Source organism: Sabethes cyaneus, chromosome 3 (assembly GCF_943734655.1).
Source record: "Sabethes cyaneus chromosome 3, idSabCyanKW18_F2, whole genome shotgun sequence".
NCBI classification, from domain to species: domain Eukaryota; kingdom Metazoa; phylum Arthropoda; class Insecta; order Diptera; family Culicidae; genus Sabethes; species Sabethes cyaneus.
This window is the reverse complement of record NC_071355.1, coordinates 95,128,681-95,150,015: the sequence shown is the minus strand read 5'-3', so window position 1 is coordinate 95,150,015 and position 21,335 is coordinate 95,128,681. Positions and strand designations below refer to the sequence as shown.

Genomic DNA, 21,335 nt, shown 5'->3' with positions numbered 1-21,335 from the left:
GTAGATCTAGTCGGTAGTTTTGGGATTGGTGGGGGATCAGAACTTGGCATGGATAGTGTAGGACCAACGAGTGACGAGCGACGAGAAGAACTATTAGGAACTGGAGTTGGTGTTACTGAACCACAGTAACTGGTTGATCTCCGAGATCGGATAGAGTCACTCGTATCTCTGAAAAAAAATTGAAAATAACATTTGATTATTCATGCATATATACAGTGAAGTGATAATGGACCTTGAAATTAGCTTTTTCGCACATTTGTTCAATTCCCCCAAAAATTTGTCAAAAGAAGTGTTGTAGGGAATTGATTTCTAAATATGAAAAAATGTACACTGGAAATTTTTTTTTCAAAACTCAGGCAACAAATCTAAAATTAAGAAATCAAAAATATGCCGTATCTAATTATTTTTCAAATTTTCTTAAAAAATACAAATAATTTGCAGTCTTTTAAAAATCATTCCGTTATGAAGCAATTTTCATGAACGGACTTCGCAGAACACCGAAATCAAAATTCAAAAATCAAAACTTTTTCAAGTAGCATATGAATGAAAGTTTTTGTCCTTCAGGTTTAAAAAAACCAAGAGATAAACGTGAAAACTACATCTATCCATGCTTTTCATATATACGTTACCAGCTGACCCGACAAACTTCGTATTGCCACAAATTAAAATGTGTTGTTCATAAGTCGTGAATCTATCACAATCTCGAGTTCAGCAAGTTTCTGAGGAGCTCAAAATCCTACAAAAACCTTCACATGCCAAACTTGGTTCCATTTGATAGATTACCCGAGCAGGAGCGAAGTGCAAAATAATATCAAGATGTGTTATTGAAAATCGAATAACTCATATCAAAATTTGGTCTTGTTTTGCCTGACATAGTTGGTAAAATAACAAAAAATAATACCAAAATTTCAATCCTTTAAGGCCAAAAGAATAACTACTTGTGTTATTTGAATAAAAAAGCAATAACATGACTGTATTCAGAGTTCAGAATAACATATTTTAGTATTATTAAGGTATTGAACACCAAATGTAGTAGTATATGAGATTTTAAAAAATCATTTTATAAAATATTTATAATCTAAAATTTCTTTAATCAATAAAAGAAATTGTATGAAATATATCGAATGTCATTTTAGGCCATAATAAGATATGATAACAAAATCAGTTATTAAACTCATCTTACAACCACTGTTTTAAATATCTGCTCAATAACAAAATGTGTTATCAATATATCTCCATATCTATTCAATAACAAAATATACTATTATTACACAGTTTGATATTGTTTTTATATTATTTTGCTCTTCGCTCCTGCTCGGGTAGTTCTCGAGTTATGAGAAAATTTGTATTTTATTTTTATAGGAGCCCCCCTCTGCTAAAGTGGGCAGGGATTCTAATTCACCATAGAAAAAATTCTTGCCACCACATTCACATGACGAATTTGGTTCCATTTGCTTGATTAGTTCTCGAGTTGAGGAAATTTGTATATCATTTGTATGAGAGATCATTTGTACATTTGGCTATACGCACTATCAAGTAGTTTAACTTGCACCAGTTCACAAAGGCATTTACTAATCCTGCAACCGATGACAATCGTCGACAGAGCGCACATTAAGATATAGTTTGAGATCATCGGCGTAAATAAGTATGCAACCGGCTTCAAGTAGTAACGCGACGTCGTTGAAGAATAGGATGAAGAGTAAAGGCCTCATATTGCTTCCTTGGGGAACATCGGATTTGCTAGTAAACACAGATGAAACGATAGATTCCAACTTGACTTGCAAGACTCTATCACGTGAATATGCGTCAAGCTAACACAATAGTCGTTGCGAGGCTCCTAGACGCTGCAGTTTTTGCAAGAGAATGCGTTGGTCAATGCGGTCGAATGCAGCTTTCAAATCCGTGTATACTGCGTCCACTTGTGCTTTTCCTCGAGTTGCGCGATGCAAGAGGAAGTGAAGTCAGGTAAATGAGTTGAAACCGACCGGCCTGGCATGCAATCGTGATAGATGGATATGTAGTTCTTACTACGATTGAGGATTGCGGTGCTGACGATAATTTCAAAAAACTTAGAGGCAGCAGACAGGCTTGTAATACCTCTGTAGTTTTTAACATATCGGCAATGCTTATGGACGGAGAACATGTCAGATTGTTTCCAGATATCAGGAAATTTGCCTTGCGTAAAGGACTTATTAAAAATGCGACAGAGTGGCACAGATAATTCTGAAGTGCAACGGGAAAAAATAGCGGCAGGAATTCCATTGGGTCAAGCAGAGAAAGATCGCTTCAATTTACGTGCAGCTTCGGTAACCATCAATGGTTATTTAAAAGATATCGAGGTGGACTGAATTCACGTGTTGATTCGGCGGTTCTACGGCGACAAATCGTAAAATTTGTGAATTAGCGCATAAGATAGTACACAAGCAATGCTATACTGTAGGATGTCTTGTTATCTGATATACCGTTCGGATTTAAACCTAAAACAGTCTCAAACTGCGAACACTTCAGAATAAAATGCTTTTAGTATCGCTAATATGATAAAATATTATGCTTGTTGTATACCACCGGACAGGGGACATTCTAACGAACGCGGTGGTATACAACAAGCATAATATTTTATCATATTAGCGATACTAAGAGCATTTTATTGTGAAGTGTTCGAAGTTTGAGACTGTTCTAAGTTTGAATCAGAACGGTACAATTAAAAGGTTTTGTGCCCACGGGAGAAGATACAACGTTATAGATTATCACTCCCGCGGGCTTTTCATTACTCCACAGATCAAATAAACAATAAACAATCTGAAAAATCAAATTGATAATAATTGGAATTTGAATTAAAAATTGCAATTCTTGTAAATCATATGAATGATAGTTTCGATCCGAGTTTTGCTATGAAATGTAAACAACCTATGTTAATTTCATTCTAGAACCGAAACACGAAGATGATTTTCGTCGGGAAATAATATAATCCGATCGGGAAACCATCGCACAGTGGTTTTGAATATGCTTTTTTTCAGTGTAGAAGTTTATTTTTATTTTTATCAATATGTTTTTTATTAAAATTTAGAATATTTTCTAAAAGTAACTCATACATTAGCAGTCATAGTGATGAGTCCATACAGGAAAAAACACCACTTATAGTTTTTTTATAACAGAAGTCAATCACATTCACTGTATTTTAAACATTAACTGGCAGCACAGTTTTAAATACATACTCTGAAACAAAAACCATAGTATCTCGCACAATTTTGCAGAAAACGCATGCTTTTTGTAAGTACCATGAAAAAGCTATTCAAATTTGCCATGATTCTAGTACAACTAATATGTTCTCAGATAATTTTACCAACTTTCATGGTCATGTCTAGTAATTTTGACTACGATTCTGTTATTTTTGTTACGTATCGGAGTAATGCCGAAAGTAACGCATAGTAATTTTGACCAGAACACTGCTTAAGCTAAACAGAAGTCTTTTCTGCAAAAATTCACTGGTGTGTCCTTTTAAATTTACCCTCTAATATGGTAACCATTACCATGATTCTTGTTTCAGTGTAGGTAGGGGAACTGGGGGGAAAATGAACACCCTTAGCAATTTCGCCATTTGCTTCCCCCGGAACCAACCAAATGCTGAACGCACTACATGAATTGAAAGCTGGATTCATATTTCACATAGCAAAATATAAAGATGTTTGAAAAAGGACGATTTGTCATGAAAAATACCTTATTTTCGAAAACGTCACATTCGAGCCTGATTTTTTTCGTGTGGGTAAAATGAACATGCAGTGAAGGCAAAATGAACATGTCATAGAAAACTAAAGTTAACATGCAGTTTGGATAAATTAAACATTATTTTACCTTATCATTATTCTACATAAGCTGTAGATATTCAACAAGGCTGCTGAAACTAAAATAGGACTCCACAAAGTTAACGGAATGTATCTTCGCCACGTTCATACAATGCTTGCCTTTCAACTCGCTTCATCGTTCATTTTCCGTCATTTTTCGAGAGTCTCGATCATTTTTATTGATTGAATTGTAATTAGGTCCTGGCTGCTGATAAATGGAAAATAAAACATCATTATACACATGGTTCATTTTGCCCCCATAGTGAAGTGTTCATTTTGCCCCCAAAACACCAATTGTTTTCTAGTGTTTATTATAAACAAACAGTTGATAACAATATTTGGAATTTTCGACAGAACCGCAGGCCAGTGATAAGCAAACAACACTAAATGATACCAATAGTCGAAATTTAATTTGTTTCGCCAAAAAAGCTTATATACTAATAGTGGAAATTAACATCGGCGTCAGATTTCAACAAATATTTTTTGCGTTTTAAATTTTTTTCACATTGGAAAGCTGATGATCACCACATATTGTCTCAAACAGCTTGAAATACTTCTAGGAGAAGATACCTATTGATATGGAACAGATTTTAATCGGTTTATTGGGAATTTGGCTACCTGTTCATTTTACCCCCCTGTTCATTTTACCCACAGTTCCCCTATAGTTTTACTTTCAATGGTGATGCATACCTTTTTCTAAATTGAGGACTCCGGAAAAACACCGGTGTTAAAGGAACGAAGTATCCCAGCTGAGGCGGGCCGTTATTAGGTGGATGAAATGCTCCAATAGTTGCGGTCGGAATGGTCATTTCACCATTTTCATGTGCATCTCCATTGACCGTAGTACTGGTAGATAAAGTATCGTTCCATATGTCTAAATCTTCATCTTCTCCGACAAACTCCGGCACTGTGTAACACGACATACTGTTTGAGGTAGGCATGACCGTCTGCTACTCATATAATTGTGGTGCAGTCGAGCTCTGATTTATGGCTGCTTGATAATCCATCATCACTACATATCGAACACACCCAATGCCGTAGTGCCGTAGTGCTAAACTAGCCAACACCTAATGCTGTCATCACTCAACAAACGTCTTTGGTAGTCCATGATTTGTTTATATTTTCTAAATGATCACATTTTTTATTATTGTTTAGCGCTTGTGTTTAGTAATTTCGCTATAACATACTTTTTGAAATGGTAAATACTGATATGATTCTATTAGTATTATTAGTAACTATCAAGTAGCTTCGTGAAATGAACACATGAATGATAAGTTATAACTGAAGATATTCCATTACAGATAATCTTGAAGCATCACAAATATCGTCGAATTTATCGTTAACGACCTACAATGCAAGAGTACTGTGGAAACCAATAGGAACACTCAATAGGAACATTCACATGTATACACACTCTGAGCTAGGGTTCATATGGTTGGACGGCTCACTCTGTCGGTAAAGACATCGGGTTCGATTCCCGACCATTATCATTACATTATGGATTTGATTTTTATCCAATTAACACTGAAGTACGGATAAAGTTTTTAAAAAATACTTAATCTTAATCCATCTAGTACTTTTTTTAGTACTTAGTATTTGCTTAAATAAATTTTCGCAATACAACTACCGGATGGTTTTAAACCACCAGTTTGATGTATCAATGCTAAGATTAACAACCTGCAGCTGCTTTTTGAATAGCTGCATATTTTGCTGCGTGTGTCCATGTCAGCTAACATGAAAGATCAGTTGTAAAAGTGCTAACACTTTTGCTCATTAGAATAATATTGTTCATATACGCATTTAAAGAAAAAAAATGGATTAGTCAACCTATACGAAGTGCAAATTGTTGCGAATCAGAATAAAACTGACTTCAATGCTTGTCTCTGCGCTTTGCGAAGCGCTAAGAATAGGGAAAAATGCATTGAATTGCCTACTGTGAAATTTCGTCGCTCGGACTGTTACAAAAATAGAACTTTTACATACCATTGCTACCTATCAATTCGATGTCAAATAAAACATCGAGGAGTACGCAAAAAACATTTATTGAGTCTGCGAATTTGAAACAAAAAACACAGTTCTCGCCAATATGACAGGATGTTTAATCTGACGGTGCGGTACATGCCGAGTATAAAATTAGTTTTTAATTTAATTGTACTAGGTATTGTTGAACAGATTTTAAAGATTCAAAAAGCAATAGATTACAAATTTCTTTGTCTTTATTAAAAATAAGAAAAACATTTTAGTTTAACACCAGTGTTATGTAGTTTCATCTCAACTCTACAGTATATATTGATTACAAATTGAAAGCCACAAATTTCGCAACGACTCTTCATTATTTACGAACGCCTAAGTGGAAAAACTGTTGATTACCCAATTCACTCGGAAGCAGTTCATTCGAACCGGCTCGACGCCAGCAGAAACAGTAACGTTCTTGCTTGGGTGAGATTAAAAACAGGCTTGATATTATATTTCTTGTTTTTCTCTTCCTCTTATATCAGCTTAAACAGAACAAGACGATTGGCGTAACATTTTCATCTTTCACTATACAATAAATTAACCCCTTTTTTTGTTAGTATAGAAAAGACAGTCGCGGGCGGAATCTATGACGATAAATTTAATGAGAGTATGAATGGTAAACCATGGGGCTACAACTGATTTTGTCTGTTAATGGAGTAGCACATGTAACACTATGTTTTCGAATTATGTAAGTTAGTAAACAGGGCTGATAAGAAAATCACATCTAAATGATTTTTTATTGTTTGGAAACTAAATTTCTTTGTGTAGTACTTAAAAATTAATTTGTAGCACACCTTTGGTAATTCTTATGAGGTGATTAGTTTAGTTTCACCAACAGCAAAGTACTACACTTATGTTTTGCTTTATAAATATTACGCCAAACTGGTTTTGCAAAGTACATTATTCGATTTTCTTAATTAGTGTTTTTTATTTTACTGCATTCACTAAGTAAATAGTTTTATTAGCACCGACCGACTGTCTACAATGCAGACGAGTTCACTAAACTGACACACCGGTTAAAGAATGAAAAACAATAATCATTTACATTGCATTCATGAAATATCAACTTTCTGGTTTCCACTTATTCTCGTATTCACTCTCTAAGAAGATAAACACTGACGCGATAGATACTCATCCACAATCTATTTTTACAACACGTTGGACATTTTTGGGACACTGTTGGAGTGTAAAATCATCACTTTTTAAATTGGTATCCAACGAATAAAACTACTTTTTTATCAACCCGCAAACAAAAAACACAATAATTTACGTTCGGCTGTGAATCCCTATCTGATAGGATTCAGATCACTATCATACACTGTCTGGTCACCTGCATAAATCTCTACGTTCAATAGCAGCGCATGCTAACCGATCAATCCAAGAATACCGACTGAATGAAACGAACACTGGGAAAATCGGGTGTCTCAGTCCGACAGTTTCCATCTAACAAATTTCACTCAATTTCTCTTCGCCGTCACGCAGAACAGAAAAAAACATTCACTAGAGTTCTAATTTAAGTGAGCTCTATCCGATGAGATCCGACACATATCGTGATCTGCGCTGATGCCAGTCAACACTGAATTCACGCATCACTTTTCGGGTGCAAATGTACATCGATTTACGCAGCCTTAATATTAATTGGTTTCAACCTGCAGAAATAATTGATTTTATTTTTCAATTTGGTTTCCATATTAGCATTAGCATTAGCATATCAGGTTGCACACATCGTAAATGGCTATATAATCGCATTGTGTACCTGGCTACGTCCGAACAACCGCAGGGGAAGTGGGTAGGAATGTTAGTGATAGCATCTACTTTTCAAAGTGCAGGGAACCCATACGAAAGTAGTAGATAGATGTTACAGGAAAACAGAGGATATGATGTTAGGTTGATGTTAGGGCAAGGTAAACAATAAGAATCATGAGGATTCAATAATAAAGTATGTATATATAGTATATATGGAATATATATGGGCAAAAATAGAACAATCTCATCAGCAATCCATCGAGTGAAATATAATTGCGTCATTTGAGTTTCCATCAGTGCATCTAATACCCAATAATTAAATTTTTCGTCCTGATATTCATGTGCATTATTTAAACTTGTTACGACCAAAGTTTTCATTGTACAGTAGGAGGTACTTGATGGGCTAAAACGAAAGAAACAATTAAAATAACATATTAGGCCTACCTGCTACCAAGTCCTTGTGGTTCCACCGTCTGTACAAAATCTCAGTTTTGAGAGCAGGCATCTGGGAGCCCTCGGCATCGCACCTCCTAGCTTAGCTACTCAATAGAGTATTACCGGGTTTGGCCGCGTGGATGCGCTAGGTAGGAGCTTGGGCTGGCAAAAGCTATGTTGGTCGCTTCCTCGATTGTAATTTGTTTGTGTGACACCAATTCGCAAATAATATTAGCGAGTTTTGTAGACGCCAACAATCCTTTAGCGTGCGCACTGTAACGTACAACTTTATATCGTCTGCATAAACGAGTTGGCTGGCAAAGGGTGAACATGTGCATTCCATAACCTCTGTTCATTAACTCCTATTCCTACCTCCACGAGGTGCCGGCTGGGGTACGCAACTTCGGTTGTCGTATGCTAACAGGAAAGGGGGCACAGTGGCTCCCGCCCACATTAAGATGGCAGCCCCATCAGCGGGATAAGGACCTTAGGTTAACAGCCTACTGTACCAGAACACACAAAAAGTTAATGAAAATGAAAGAAGAAATCTCTCCGGATTATTGGCAACGACCTTTAGCATGAAAACACGGACACGAATCGGAACATGGAATATACTGACCCTTGCCCAGCAGGGCAAGCTGGCTCAACTTGCAAGGGAAGCTAGCCGCCTGAAGCTTGAAATCCTGGGGCTGAGCGAGGTCCGCTGGCCGGGTACTGGCGAACACAGGACATCATCCGGGCAAGTCTTGCTCTACTCTGGCATACGAGGTGAAAATGCTACTCGAGAAAGAGGAGTTGGATTCCTACTGAGCCCAGGGGCACATGCGGCCCTGATGAAGTGGGAACCAATAAATGAGCGAATAATCGTTGCCAGATTTAGAACACGGGTTAGGAACCTTACGGCAATCCAGTGCTATGCGCCAACAGATGCTGCCGACCTGCAGGAGAAAGAGAGCTTTTACAGCCAGCTGAACAGCGTGGTTGAGAAAATCCCGAAGGGGGACATCCAAATTCACATGGGCGACTTCAACGCGAAGATTGGCTCAAACAACGCGGACCTTGAACGCGTCATGGGACGCCATGGCCTAGGAGAGATGAGCGAAAACGGGGAGCTGTTTACAGAATTCTGTGGTAATAACGACATGGTCATTGGTGGATCGCTCTTCCCCCATAGACCAGTACATAAAGTCACGTGGGTTTCCCGCGACGGCCGAACAGAAAACCAAATCGACCACATCTGCATCAGCCGGAAATGGAGAAGGAGCCTTCTTGATGTACGCAACAAACGCAGCGCTGACATTGCATCCGACCATCATCTTGTTATCGCTGAGATACGTCTGCGCGTCGCACGTGTCCAACGACGGGAGGAGAAAGTTGGGTGCCGCTACGACGTCCGCCGATTGGAGAATCCTGAGGTGAAAAGGGCCTTTGTTGAACAACTTGAATCTCGAGCCACGGAGTTGTCATCTGGTGGAACCGTCGAAGAGCAATGGACCGGCATCAAGAACGCCTTCATCACGACCAGTGATGAAACCCTCGGCAAAGCGCGCAGTGGGCGGAGGGAGTGGATTTCGGATGAAACTTGGAGGAAGATCGACGAGCGGAGAGAGGCGAAAGCCGGCATTGAGCGAGCGCGGACCAGATCGGCTAAGACAGCTGCCCGTCAACGATACGCCGAACTGGAGAGGGCTGTTAAACGTGCTTGTAGGCGGGACAAGAGAGCCTGGACTAACTCCCTAGCCGAACAAGGAGAAACCGCCGCCGCCAATGGTGATATCCGTTTGTTGTACGATATTTCTCGCCGCCTTAGTGGTGCCAGGATGAATACAAAGATGCCGCTAAAGGACAGAGCTGGTCAGCTATTGACTGACCGTACAGAACAGCTTAAGCGATGGACTGAACATTTTGAACAACTCTTCCGAGTTTCAAATGTCAGAGACCAACAAAACCAGCAGCGTACGATGCCTACAGTTCGTCGAATAAATCGCGTGAACTCGGAGGCGCCATCGCTGGATGAAATTGTAGCTGTCATCAAGAGTATGAAATCCAATAGAGCGCCAGGGATAGATCGTATTTCAGCCGAAATGCTCAAAGCTGACCCATCTTTGTCAGCACAGATGATGCATCAGCTTTTCAGCAATATTTGGGAAACCGCAACTTTTCCGGTGGACTGGATGCAGGGCATATTGGTTAAAGTCCCTAAGAAAGGAGACCTAACGGAATGCGGTAACTGGCGTGGCATCACGTTGCTCTGTATTACTCTCAAAGTATTCTGTAAGGTAATCCTCAACCGGATTCAGGAGAAGATCGACGCTACTCTCCGGCGGCAGCAAGCTGGATTCCGTGCTGGCCGATCATGTGTAGACCATATCACAACGCTCCGCATTATATTGGAGCAGATCAACGAATTCCAGGACTCTCTTCTGCTGGTGTTCGTTGACTTCGAAAAGGCGTTCGACCGACTCAATCACGAAAACATCTGGGGCGCACTTAGGCGTAGAGGAGTTCCAGATAAGCTAGTCCATCTCATCGAGGCTCAATACGAGGCGTTCTCGTGCAAGGTTTTGCACGACGGCGTCTTGTCCGACCCCATAAGGGTTACTGCTGGCGTGAGACAGGGCTGCATTTTATCACCGCTTCTGTTTCTCATCGTTATGGATGAGATATTAGTTGAAAAAAATGCATAAACGAGTTTGAAGCTATCGTCCAAAGTAAAAGCAGCATCATTGAAAAATAAAATGATCAGCAGTGGCCCAAGATTGCTGCCTTGTGGAACTCCGGAGCTTTTTCAGTTCACGCAGCGTACTGCGGAAGCACCGACGGTTGTTGCAGTTTTCGCCGTTTGCAAACGGGAACTTTTGTGGTCTTTTCAATTTGGTTTCCAAATATAGAGAAAATGAATTTACCATGACGGTAATTGGGTATACAGTGGAATTTCGATTTTGGCATGGTTCGATTTTGGCATGCCTCGATTTTGGCTATAAAAGTATCCATTTTTGGCAATACACAATATTTTACTGCCAAAAATATGCTTAAATATCAGTCAGTTTCCGCATACATGCTTTAAATGACGAAAAAATGATGACCTCAATATGTTCATGAAAAAAAGTTTGCGGTTTCGAACAATAATATTTTTATTGCCGTAGGACTACGTCTTACCGCAGGTTGCCAAAAACTTATTTGCACCAGACGGATAGCTCTTGGCGGATTTTTTAAACAAAAAATGATTGCAATCGTTGATTAATAGTATGCAGTCATGTTCTAACGCATTTATATTCAATTTTTTCATATGAAAAAAAGGGTCTCTGGGATTACTGGGCACATTGCAAAAATCTATGTGTGGGACACATAGAAACTATACGAAAAGTTTTCTCAGTGCACCTATCAGACTTTGCACAACCTCAAAACCGACATATTTTGCATATTTACCCATTACTTTCTTCATTTCTTCAATTGTTTGGACTACTTTAGGATGTTTTAGAAGATTCTGCTTCAAGTCAAGTATTTCACGATTGGCCGCAGCACCGTTGTATTTGAGAGGTTATGATCTTTTAGCATTTCAATTAATTTTGCCCAACGGTTCAAAAGTTATAGCAAATTGAGAGTGTTGCAATTTTACACCCTTTAGAGTTTCTCTAGATTAAGCTAATTACTGTTTTTTGATGAAAGTTTAAAACATTCTTTTCGTTTTTAAGTGTTCCTTACCACACCTATTTATTTTTTCAAATCAGATTTATCACAAAATTCAAATAAAGCATATAAATTAATCACTGAAAAAATTTATGTCGATCATTCTGTTCTAGGCGTCCTTTTTCTTAAGGGGGGACCCTACTCTGGGCGACCGAAAAATAATAGATTTTCGTAATTTTTTTTCAGATGCTAGAATTATAGTTAAGTGTTGGGGTATTTTGATTATTGGTTAAGGTATATTTGAAGATATATTTTGTATTTTTTGGATACCAGAATAGTGATTATTATACTGGTGGCAGGTGAGCGCGTGAATGCCCTCTAGAAAATAGTTCCTTGCTGGCGATACGTGCCGGGTACCAACTGAGTATCGTAGAACGGATTTCAAGGATGATTTTGAAGCTTTAGGTTAATACCTAAATTGTTACGTAGCGGTTTTTGAAAATTCGAAAAATTACCAAAATGGCGGCAATTTTTCCAAAAAAAAGGTGTTTTTTCATCACAAATCGCCAATTAAAAGCTCATAAAAAATTGAAAAATTGCGATATCAAAAAACGGCTACATAACAATTTAGATAATTCACTTTTACATGCTGGAAAAAAATTTCAGCCAAATCGGTCCACTAGATTCTGAGATACACGTACCGCCAGCTGAATAAACAAGGTTTCGAGAAAAACGCGTTTAAAGTTTCGTACAGCGATGCACTTCTCTTGAGGTGACTCGACAATATTTGCCGTAAGTTTTCAACGAGATCAGATATTAAAAAATCCTGTTGGCATGACATTTCTGAAGAGCTAAGCGTCTCAAAAATGGAAAAAAATAAAATTCGATTTTTCCGACTTTTTAGAGTAGGGTCCCCCCTTAAACAGTAAAATTGGCCAAAATTCGGCTCTGAGGCTCTAAAAGCGATTAAGATTTTATTTTCGCATTACATTTTTATACAGTTTGCATAAAATTGTTGAAATATTGAATGTAGGTTATTCAGGTAATTTTTACTAATTTTGATTCAAATGGGAAATGGTTGATCACAAGTACAATCTCCAAGTTCAATTTATTGTGTACGCACATTTTGACTTTCACCAGTATTTCGATTTATAGTGATACCGTGCGGGTGTTTTTTCTATATTCCGCACTTTGTTCTTTTCGCGATAGCTATATTTTTAATATTTTTTTTTGAAACGATGATTCTACAATTGATGCAGGGACGGTAAGGGAAAGTAATGAAGAAGGATTTTTTCGGGAATGAAGGGGAAGGGTGGAAAGGAAGGGGGGGGGGGTAATAGGTAGCTATGGTTAACAAGTTGTCGTTGTGACTCCTATCTTTTGTCCAATGCTGGAAGGTGCATGGGTCGAACCAAGCTGTAATCAGAGATTATAACCGGATTTGAACCCACAACACCTGCCAAGGCGTGTCGCTCACTGGTACCCGTGTACCTTTGAACCACAGAGGCGCTGGACAAAAGAAGTCTGCACAACCCCCCTTATTAACCATAGCGCGACATGGGTTGGTCTATTTTTAGACACACAATTGTGCCTCTTCCTTCACCTACTGTAGAAACCACCGACCGAGAAGTTTAATCTAACGTCTTTTTACTTACAGGACGACGACCAATTTTTAACCAATCTCGTTCTCTCGCCAGGAAGTGAGGAGACTAGTTATAATTTACCCTTGGACGAGAGGCTTCATTCGCAGCACGATTCTTATAACTAGTCCTGATTAGAGAAAGCCTGCATGGTCGGTAAAGCAGAATTTAGCACTAATATTAGGGCTGTCTAACCGGTAGTACCGGTAGTACCGAAACCGGTAATACCGGCCAATTTTTGGATACCGAAATGCCGGTTTTGGAAAAGCAAAAAACCGGTATTTTCTAATCTGCTTGTTTTTTCCAATTCCTTATTCGAATAAAAACTAAATTTGATAAAAGAAAATATACTCTTAGAAAAACAACTTGGTGTTAATGCCGACGAGATTCTTCGACTACTAGCAATGAAGAGAGTGAAATTGTGGGTCAAATAATTATAGCTCTTGAACCCGTTTAAGGTACAGTAGAGTAACTTTGCTGTAAAAATGTCTTATTGTATGAGCCAGACGTCGCGTTTCAATTTATTTTTGAACAACTTGATATACAAAAGCCACCAAATTATTCGAAGCTCTCAAATAACGAATTTAGGAAACAAGATCAGAGCCCAGAACCGTCACTTACAATAGTAAATTGTTATTCAACAATGAAGTAATGAAGCTTCAGTTTCAACAGAAGCAGTGTCGCTTCGTTTCAAAACTGGCTTCAATCAGCGTCATTGAAACGATTTTCACTTCATCATGACGACCGATTTTACAATTTCATTTGTATTTCTCTATCAAATAGTCAGAGAAAGGTCAGCCTAGGCTTTGAATGCAATTGAATTGATTTTGAGTAACATTTCCTACAATTTAACGCATATTATGATTAATCTACACAACATCGACAAATGGTGCCTGACTGTCAATCGTCGTCATTTGACATAGTCAGTAGCTTCAGCTGAAACTTGCTTGAAACGTTCTGTTCAACAAATGAGACAAGTCGCTTCAGTATGAAGCGAAGGTAAGGGAAAGTTAGCTTCATTTATTTGTTTCGACGATGCCGGATTCTGATCAGAATACGGGGATCTTTGCACTTTTTGAGCATTCTTGCCATCAAAGGATCTGCCAGTAAAGAATTTGGAATATTTTTCAAGTCTTTTGAGTGATACAATGATTAAACAAGGAGATGAAATCTGCATCTCACTATCTCCGAATAGTGGGATTGATAACAAAGAAGAGAAGGTATTTGTGAACGATGATGAAGAGGATGACGTTATGCAGGAGTTCCGGTTTGGGGATAGAGAAAAAATTGTTGAGAGGCTGTAGGAGACCGAAGTATTAATTATGCTGGAAGCTACAATACAAGATATTTAGTAAATAATTAAAGGCGGGTTTTCACCGGTTTTCACCAAAAGCACCCAATACCGACAGCCCTAACTAATATGTATATGTGTATATGTTTTTTTCCTTACTACTCTGCACCATCAATCTCATTACTAGAACTTAATAGTGAAGCAAGTCTGTAAAATAGTTACAAACTGTGTATTTTGGTGGGCTCCAAAGCTGCAAGCCATGTCATCCGTTCTCATTCTTTACAATAGGTCCAACGACACTCTTTCATTGTTTACGTGTTATTTCCACAGTTATATAAGCTCATTGAGGTACAAGTACAATTTAAATTAGAGTAACATGTACATTGCAGTTCCATCCAAATCATATATTTACCGATTCTCTCTTTTTTTTTCGAATAAAAAAAATTAAGAAAACCACTGTTTTTCGCTATTTTCTCGAACAAATGTAAGTCCTTTTGATTGATTTTTTTACTTCTTTAAATATGACGAAAAGAGTTTGCTGGTCATTCGGAATAAGTCCTAGAATTTTGAACTGCGATTCCAATTATTTACGCTCAATTTTCAGTAAGTTAAAATAATTGCTCTCAGTCCATAATAGACGAAAGAAAATATTGTGTGTATCGAAGTGATCTTCCGTATGACGAACAGAAGCTAAAATATGATTTGTTTCACTAAAAACATTAATTCCGAAATATTTCGTCTGCCTAAATTGGTGTACTTGTACAGGACAGAAATGTAACACAATCCTTGCTCTAAAGTAGGGATTGTATTTAATATGACGAGAAGGATTCTGCAACGCTATTACATAACATAAAATCACAAACCCTTTACACATTTCATAATTCGTACCTATATATTAGTTCGAATAACCGAACTGCCGAGAAAAAAGTAAGCCAAGAACATAGATGTGTGGACATTATAAGGATATTCACGAAATAGGTCATAAGTATTATTCGATGTATATAAACAGCGCATCTGCTTGTAAACGCTATTCACATGATGTTTATTTTTAATTACAAGCAGTGAAGAGCTTGATGGTCTCTCCCAATGTGCAATGCATTTCTGATGAGCTTGAACGCAGATGGGAAGTAAAACAAGCCAAATATCAAAGATGCAGTCAACACTAATAGATGTTATAGAACATGGCACATAAAAGAGCGCAATCAAAATATCTGCTCATGTTTAGCTATAGGTTTAGGCACGAATTGGGGACTATACTTTTCAAAAAGTGTTTGGAAAGCTTTATTGTCTCGGAGTTGCTTACGGGCACTGATTGACAACAAAAATATATTAAAATTATTGCAAATTTTGTTGTGAAAATCAGTTGTAAATCATGTTTTGGTACCGTGCCAAAGTCCATATGCCAAAACATGCTTAAACTGTCATTAAAAGAAAATGTATTAATATGTCCTGTTTGTAATATAAATGAACTTCCAATATCAAAAAATAATCTATTTTTATATAAAACTAGCGGACCCGGTGCGCGTTGCTACGCCATTCTAAGAAGGGGATTGATGCATAATGCTGAAGATTTGCTTAATTGTAATCTTACAACCATGAGCTTTCTTTTTGACAAACCAATACATTCCTATTGGTAACGGTAAGACACAGAGTCGTGGGTGACACTGAGACATAGCTTTTGCTATGCAAATTTTTTTGAAAATTTTTTTTTGTGTTCTATTGCAAATCAATCCATAGGAATTGACTGTAAATGAATTCTGAAGTGTAAGTTAAAAGTCAGATGTCCAGGATTTGTCCTTTATATGAGCATAAATGTATGTGTGAAAAGATTCGGTATTTTCAATCATACCCATAATGTATGCTTTATAGACACAATAAACAACACGACACAATAAACATGTTCTTTATTACCCAAAAATATGGTTTAAATCGATTTCAAATTGGTGTCTCAGTATGCAATACTCGTTGTCTCACTCTTCCCACCTATTGGTTAACAGTGAGACAAATATACACCTCCACGTTTGTGGTTGTAACTAATTTAGCTTATAACCAAAATGACTGCAACTTTTTTTCAGGTAACTAGAAGGATACACCTTTCAAACAGATTGAAGCTATCATCAAAAAAAAATTAAAATTTTTGGAAAAAAAGTGTCTCACTGTAGACGTCTCTCCCCTACATACAAAAGATACGTCATGCAAGATAGCTTTAAGCTACATATTAGAAGGATGAACCATATCTCAACTTACCGCCCATCCTTGAGGGATACATCATCATTCGTGAACGTGGAAGTTGCTTCAATCGATTCTGTAAAGGTAGAAATAAGAAGTCAGTAAGCTTAAGGAAGAATAAAACAATTATAAAATTATAATCATCGTATTATTAATTTTACTATTCTGCGGCATTACTATTGTTACAGTTTCTCATATTAGGTTACGGTTTAAGCAGCGAAAGCATTATCGCGTTGGTGGGCTCAAAAGAGAAATATTCAAAAATCTGGAAAATTTGTCAAATAACTTTTCCGAGAAGAGTAAACGTTTAATGTGACAAGTCAAAAATAAAGTGAAATATAAAATCTTGACTTTAGACTAAAAGTATCGACTAAGCGAAGGTGAGAGTCGAACTCACAGCTCTCAATCTGATAGTTGAGCGTGTTGTTTAACCAATCACACCACTAACACTTACAGTCTAACATTTGTTAAATAACACTACAGAATGGTATTTAGTTTAATTGAACCATTGTTATACTCACAGCACCTGAGTCTGACTGCTACACAGTCAATAAAAAAGAGTAAGAAAGAAACATATATGGTGTAACACTACACTACACCGCTAGCGCGTTTCCATACAAACAAAATATACTCGCGCTGGGTAAATGTGCAAAGAATTATAGAATCAGGCAAGCGCTACAAAACCTTGACGTTAGACTACGATAAGACGGCCTAGTGGTGTAATTGGTTAAACAATAAGCTAAACTAGAAATTGAGAGCTATAGTTCTACTATTTCCTTCGCCAAATCCTATAAATTTAGCCTAATATCAAGAGATTTTCAATTTATCTAAATTTACATTTTTCACATCAAACATTTACTCTTCCTAAAGGAAAAAAGTAAACCTAACTACATAATATGTAATAAATATATAATAATAAAAATAAAATTAATAAAATTTAGCAACAAATGCATGTCACCTATGTTGCCAAAATCGAAACCGTGCCAAAATCGAAACCCTTTTTGCTATGAAAAAATTTAATGTAAATGCGTAAGAAGATGACTGTATATAATTAATCAACGATTGCAACCATTTTTATGTTTAAGGAATCCGCCAAGAGCTATCCGACCGGTGCAAATAAGTTTTTGGCAACCTGCGGTAAGACGTAGTCCTACGGCAATAAAAATGTTATTGTTAGAAACCGCAAACTTTTTTTCATGAACACACTAAGGGCATCATTTTCTCGTCATTTAAAGCATGCATGCGGAAACTGACTGATATTTAAGCATATTTCTGTTTCTGTTTGCAGCACAAGGTGGGGCAGTTAGAGCCAAGTCTGTCCAGGGCTGAGATAAGGTGGTTGTGATAATGTTAAAAGAATCCGTGCGGATTACGCTAGCTCCATAATGTATTGGTGATTATGGATTAATGGGCGGAAGAAGAGTGACAGAACTTGGCTTGATATAATTGTGTGCTTGGTCAATATAGCATAAGATGGCTTGTACTTATCTTGTTTTCTCCTTCCTTTGTTTGTTTCCTCATCTTGTTCGTAGTCAATCCTATTAAACCTGAAGCAGGCTCCACGCCGGCCGTCCTCTTTATCGTTGTCACCAGTGTGGTCATCTGTGGCTGGTCTCTTGCCTCCCCTCACGGCAACATTATTGTTGCCGTGAGAAGAAGCGATAGAGATCAGGCAGAAAAGAAAAGAAAAGAAAAGAAAAGAAAAGAAAAGAAAAGAAAAGAAAAGAGGAATTTTTTAGTCAACATGTTGATTGCAATTTTCAAGTTAGTAATATCACGAGAATTCTATGTCTGTCCATCACCTATGCTACTACCGACTAACTACTCGCTAGGATGGACGCTACTCATCTCCCAAATACCCATGTCATCACGATTGACCCAGCGCTGTTCAACAACCTATGGTCATTAAAAGCCACAGCCGCTTCTTTATCTACCATCTTTGCAGTATTGTAGCTGTTGGCGTAAATTTTCGAATATTTTGTGCGGAATATTATTCAAGAGCAATATTATCGCTCAGAACTATCGAAAAACTACTTGAACTTCCGAAAAATAGAGCAGATGCGATATAATGGGGACTGGTACTCGCTCGTATTATTCCCGGTGGCATTAATTGCATATTTGTAGCGGTAGTCAACCGATTTGTCGGTATGCTCTTCAGACCGTGGTCAATTGAAATGATTCTGTAACTAAGAAGGGATGAGGTGGATCAAAAAGAACTTCACTTGGAGATATGTATATATGCCGTGTTAGGTCTTAAGTGCAAGCTGTCACTAAAGCAAGACTTAATAAGATGTTAACGACGTTGATAATTCTGTGAGGATGGTATTGAATCGAAAAAAAAATCCTCATACCACGGCCATATATTATGTACTATGACCCCATTTTAGGAAGTGGAAATGATTGAGGACAGCCCTTCGCTATCGCTTGAATCAGCCAGAGAATCGAATACCTGTTTTTACTTGAAGAAGTTTTAACTCTAAAAAGATTTAGTTAGAAATGGAATTTCAGTTGAAGTCTGCCAGCATTGGGCAATGGACAGAACAAGATATATATCGAGGCTATAAATCTTTTCGAGTGATCCACTAAGTCCGACCGCGACGACAGCCGCAAGAATGGAGAGGAGCAGGCCGCCGGTGAGTTGCCACCGTTCGACTTGATGGACTCTCCGACAGAGGCTCATCAGCATTAGGAAGGCCCTTGGGAGACAAACAGCGTCATACATGATCATTTTATGTTGTTAGTTGAATACCGTTAACGCGGTTAGTCACAAGACATGCAAATCATTCTAAGAAAGAAAAAAAAAAAAAAATATAATTACATCCAAAACAATACAATAGAGGTGACAGTAACAGCAACGATAGCAATATTAGTAATAATAGTAATAGGAATAGCAGCATAGGAATAGCATAGGAAACTGATACAGGAAACACAGCTACTGACTATAACTTCCTGCCCATTAATAATTGTAATTTGGCAGCATAGGTATAAGAATAATTGCCGACTCATCATAGAACACTCAAACATATATTCATTCGTACCTATACACCCATGCACACTCATACATGCATACACATGTATACATGTACGTGTGTGTATATTTTTCAGTGCTGTGCTGTCCATAATCGCATAACAGCCACAAATTCTATGGCAATCTCATAGAAAATGTCTCGATTACGCAAATAAAGACATCACATCATTTTTGAACACTCGTTCGTTCTAACTAGCGATACATTTTAATTTTCATGAGTAAGTCAAAATCTCATGAATGGTGGGTAGGATTTGGTTTCAGTTTTCTAGAGAAATTTCTGTGCATACCAGCAATTCATCTAGGGAACCGAGTAAGCCCTCCCGGTGCTTCGGCCCAAACGGATTGAATTTAAAATCAAATCCGTTCGATTTCGCTCCATTCCGCTTTACGAGACACATGCTACACATAAAGCTAAATTATGCAATACTACATACTACACATATATCCAACTTAAACTATAAACATTCTACATGCGGAACTAAGAATTTTTAGGTCGTTTGGCCGAAGTACTCGTCAAACCACCTACCCATGGGAGGGACTGATATTTAAGCATATTTTTGGAAGTAAAATATTTTGTGTTGCCAAAAACGGATACTTTTGTTGCCAAAATCGAATCATGCCAAATTGGAAGTCCCACTGTTATAAAAAAATATATAATAAAAAAACATAATAAAACAAATATAATAAAAAAATAAATTTAATAAAAAGTAAGTTCTTGAAGGTATCAGTAGTTTTTATTTCAGATTTCGATTCTATGGACTTGTTTGCTTATTTCAAAACTAAATTTGTGCCGATAGTATTAATGTGCCTCGCGAAAATTTGTGACACATCCCCGGACAACCCGGAAAATCTCTGGAGTCATTGTCTACTGCAAATCTCGAAATATTTTAGAAAAAACAGAAAAAAAATGTACCGTCGAATGCAATTGGTTTTATTTTAAAATTGTGTATATTGTAGAAGTTATGACGTTTAAATTGTGTTAAAATGTTGCCTGTCCATATTATTGTCTAACCCCTGAACATTCTTTAGCATGGCCAAAAATAAACAAAAATGACAGAAATTAACCCTTAAGTATTGCGAAATTTTATTTAATAATTAAAATAATGAGTTCAGTGCTTGCTCAGTTAACTTCGACCCTTCGAGCTACGATGCTAGTCTAACAAGCCAGCCGTCATAAGTGCGAATCTCTGTTGGGTGGTGAGGTACTCAGTAGGATCGTTGCACTAGCCCGGTAATTGTCCTGTACCCTAAAAACCGGTTGTGAAGTCTGTCAATCAGGGTTTGTTCGTCTCAGCCGAGAAAAAATTGACAAAGTTGTGTATGGAACATTTGTAGAACTAGTTATCACCTTCAATTTTGCTGAATAAAGTTTTGCTGTATCTGTTGTAGCTACGATGCTACAATGCTAGTACGTCATTAGTAACTAAATAAGCATTCATTTAGTAACTACCACGGAACTAGCATTGTAGCACCGTAAA

At 37.6% G+C, this 21,335-nt stretch overlaps 1 protein-coding gene across 2 annotated transcripts in view; it reads right to left on the bottom strand.

Annotated features, from left to right (window-relative positions):
• Positions 1-28: 28 nt before the first annotated feature.
• LOC128744779 (uncharacterized) overlaps positions 29-21,335 on the bottom strand; it is a 29,538-nt gene continuing 8,231 nt past the window's right edge. Inside the window, exon 2 of one of the 2 annotated variants that reach the window (XM_053842020.1) lies at positions 29-168. In XM_053842020.1, coding sequence (XP_053697995.1) covers positions 113-168 — 56 coding nt within the window. In that variant the 3' untranslated portion in view covers positions 29-112. Of the gene's footprint in view, positions 169-16,817; positions 16,906-21,335 lie in introns of those variants that run through there. The other variant, XM_053842017.1, reaches the window with a different exon arrangement.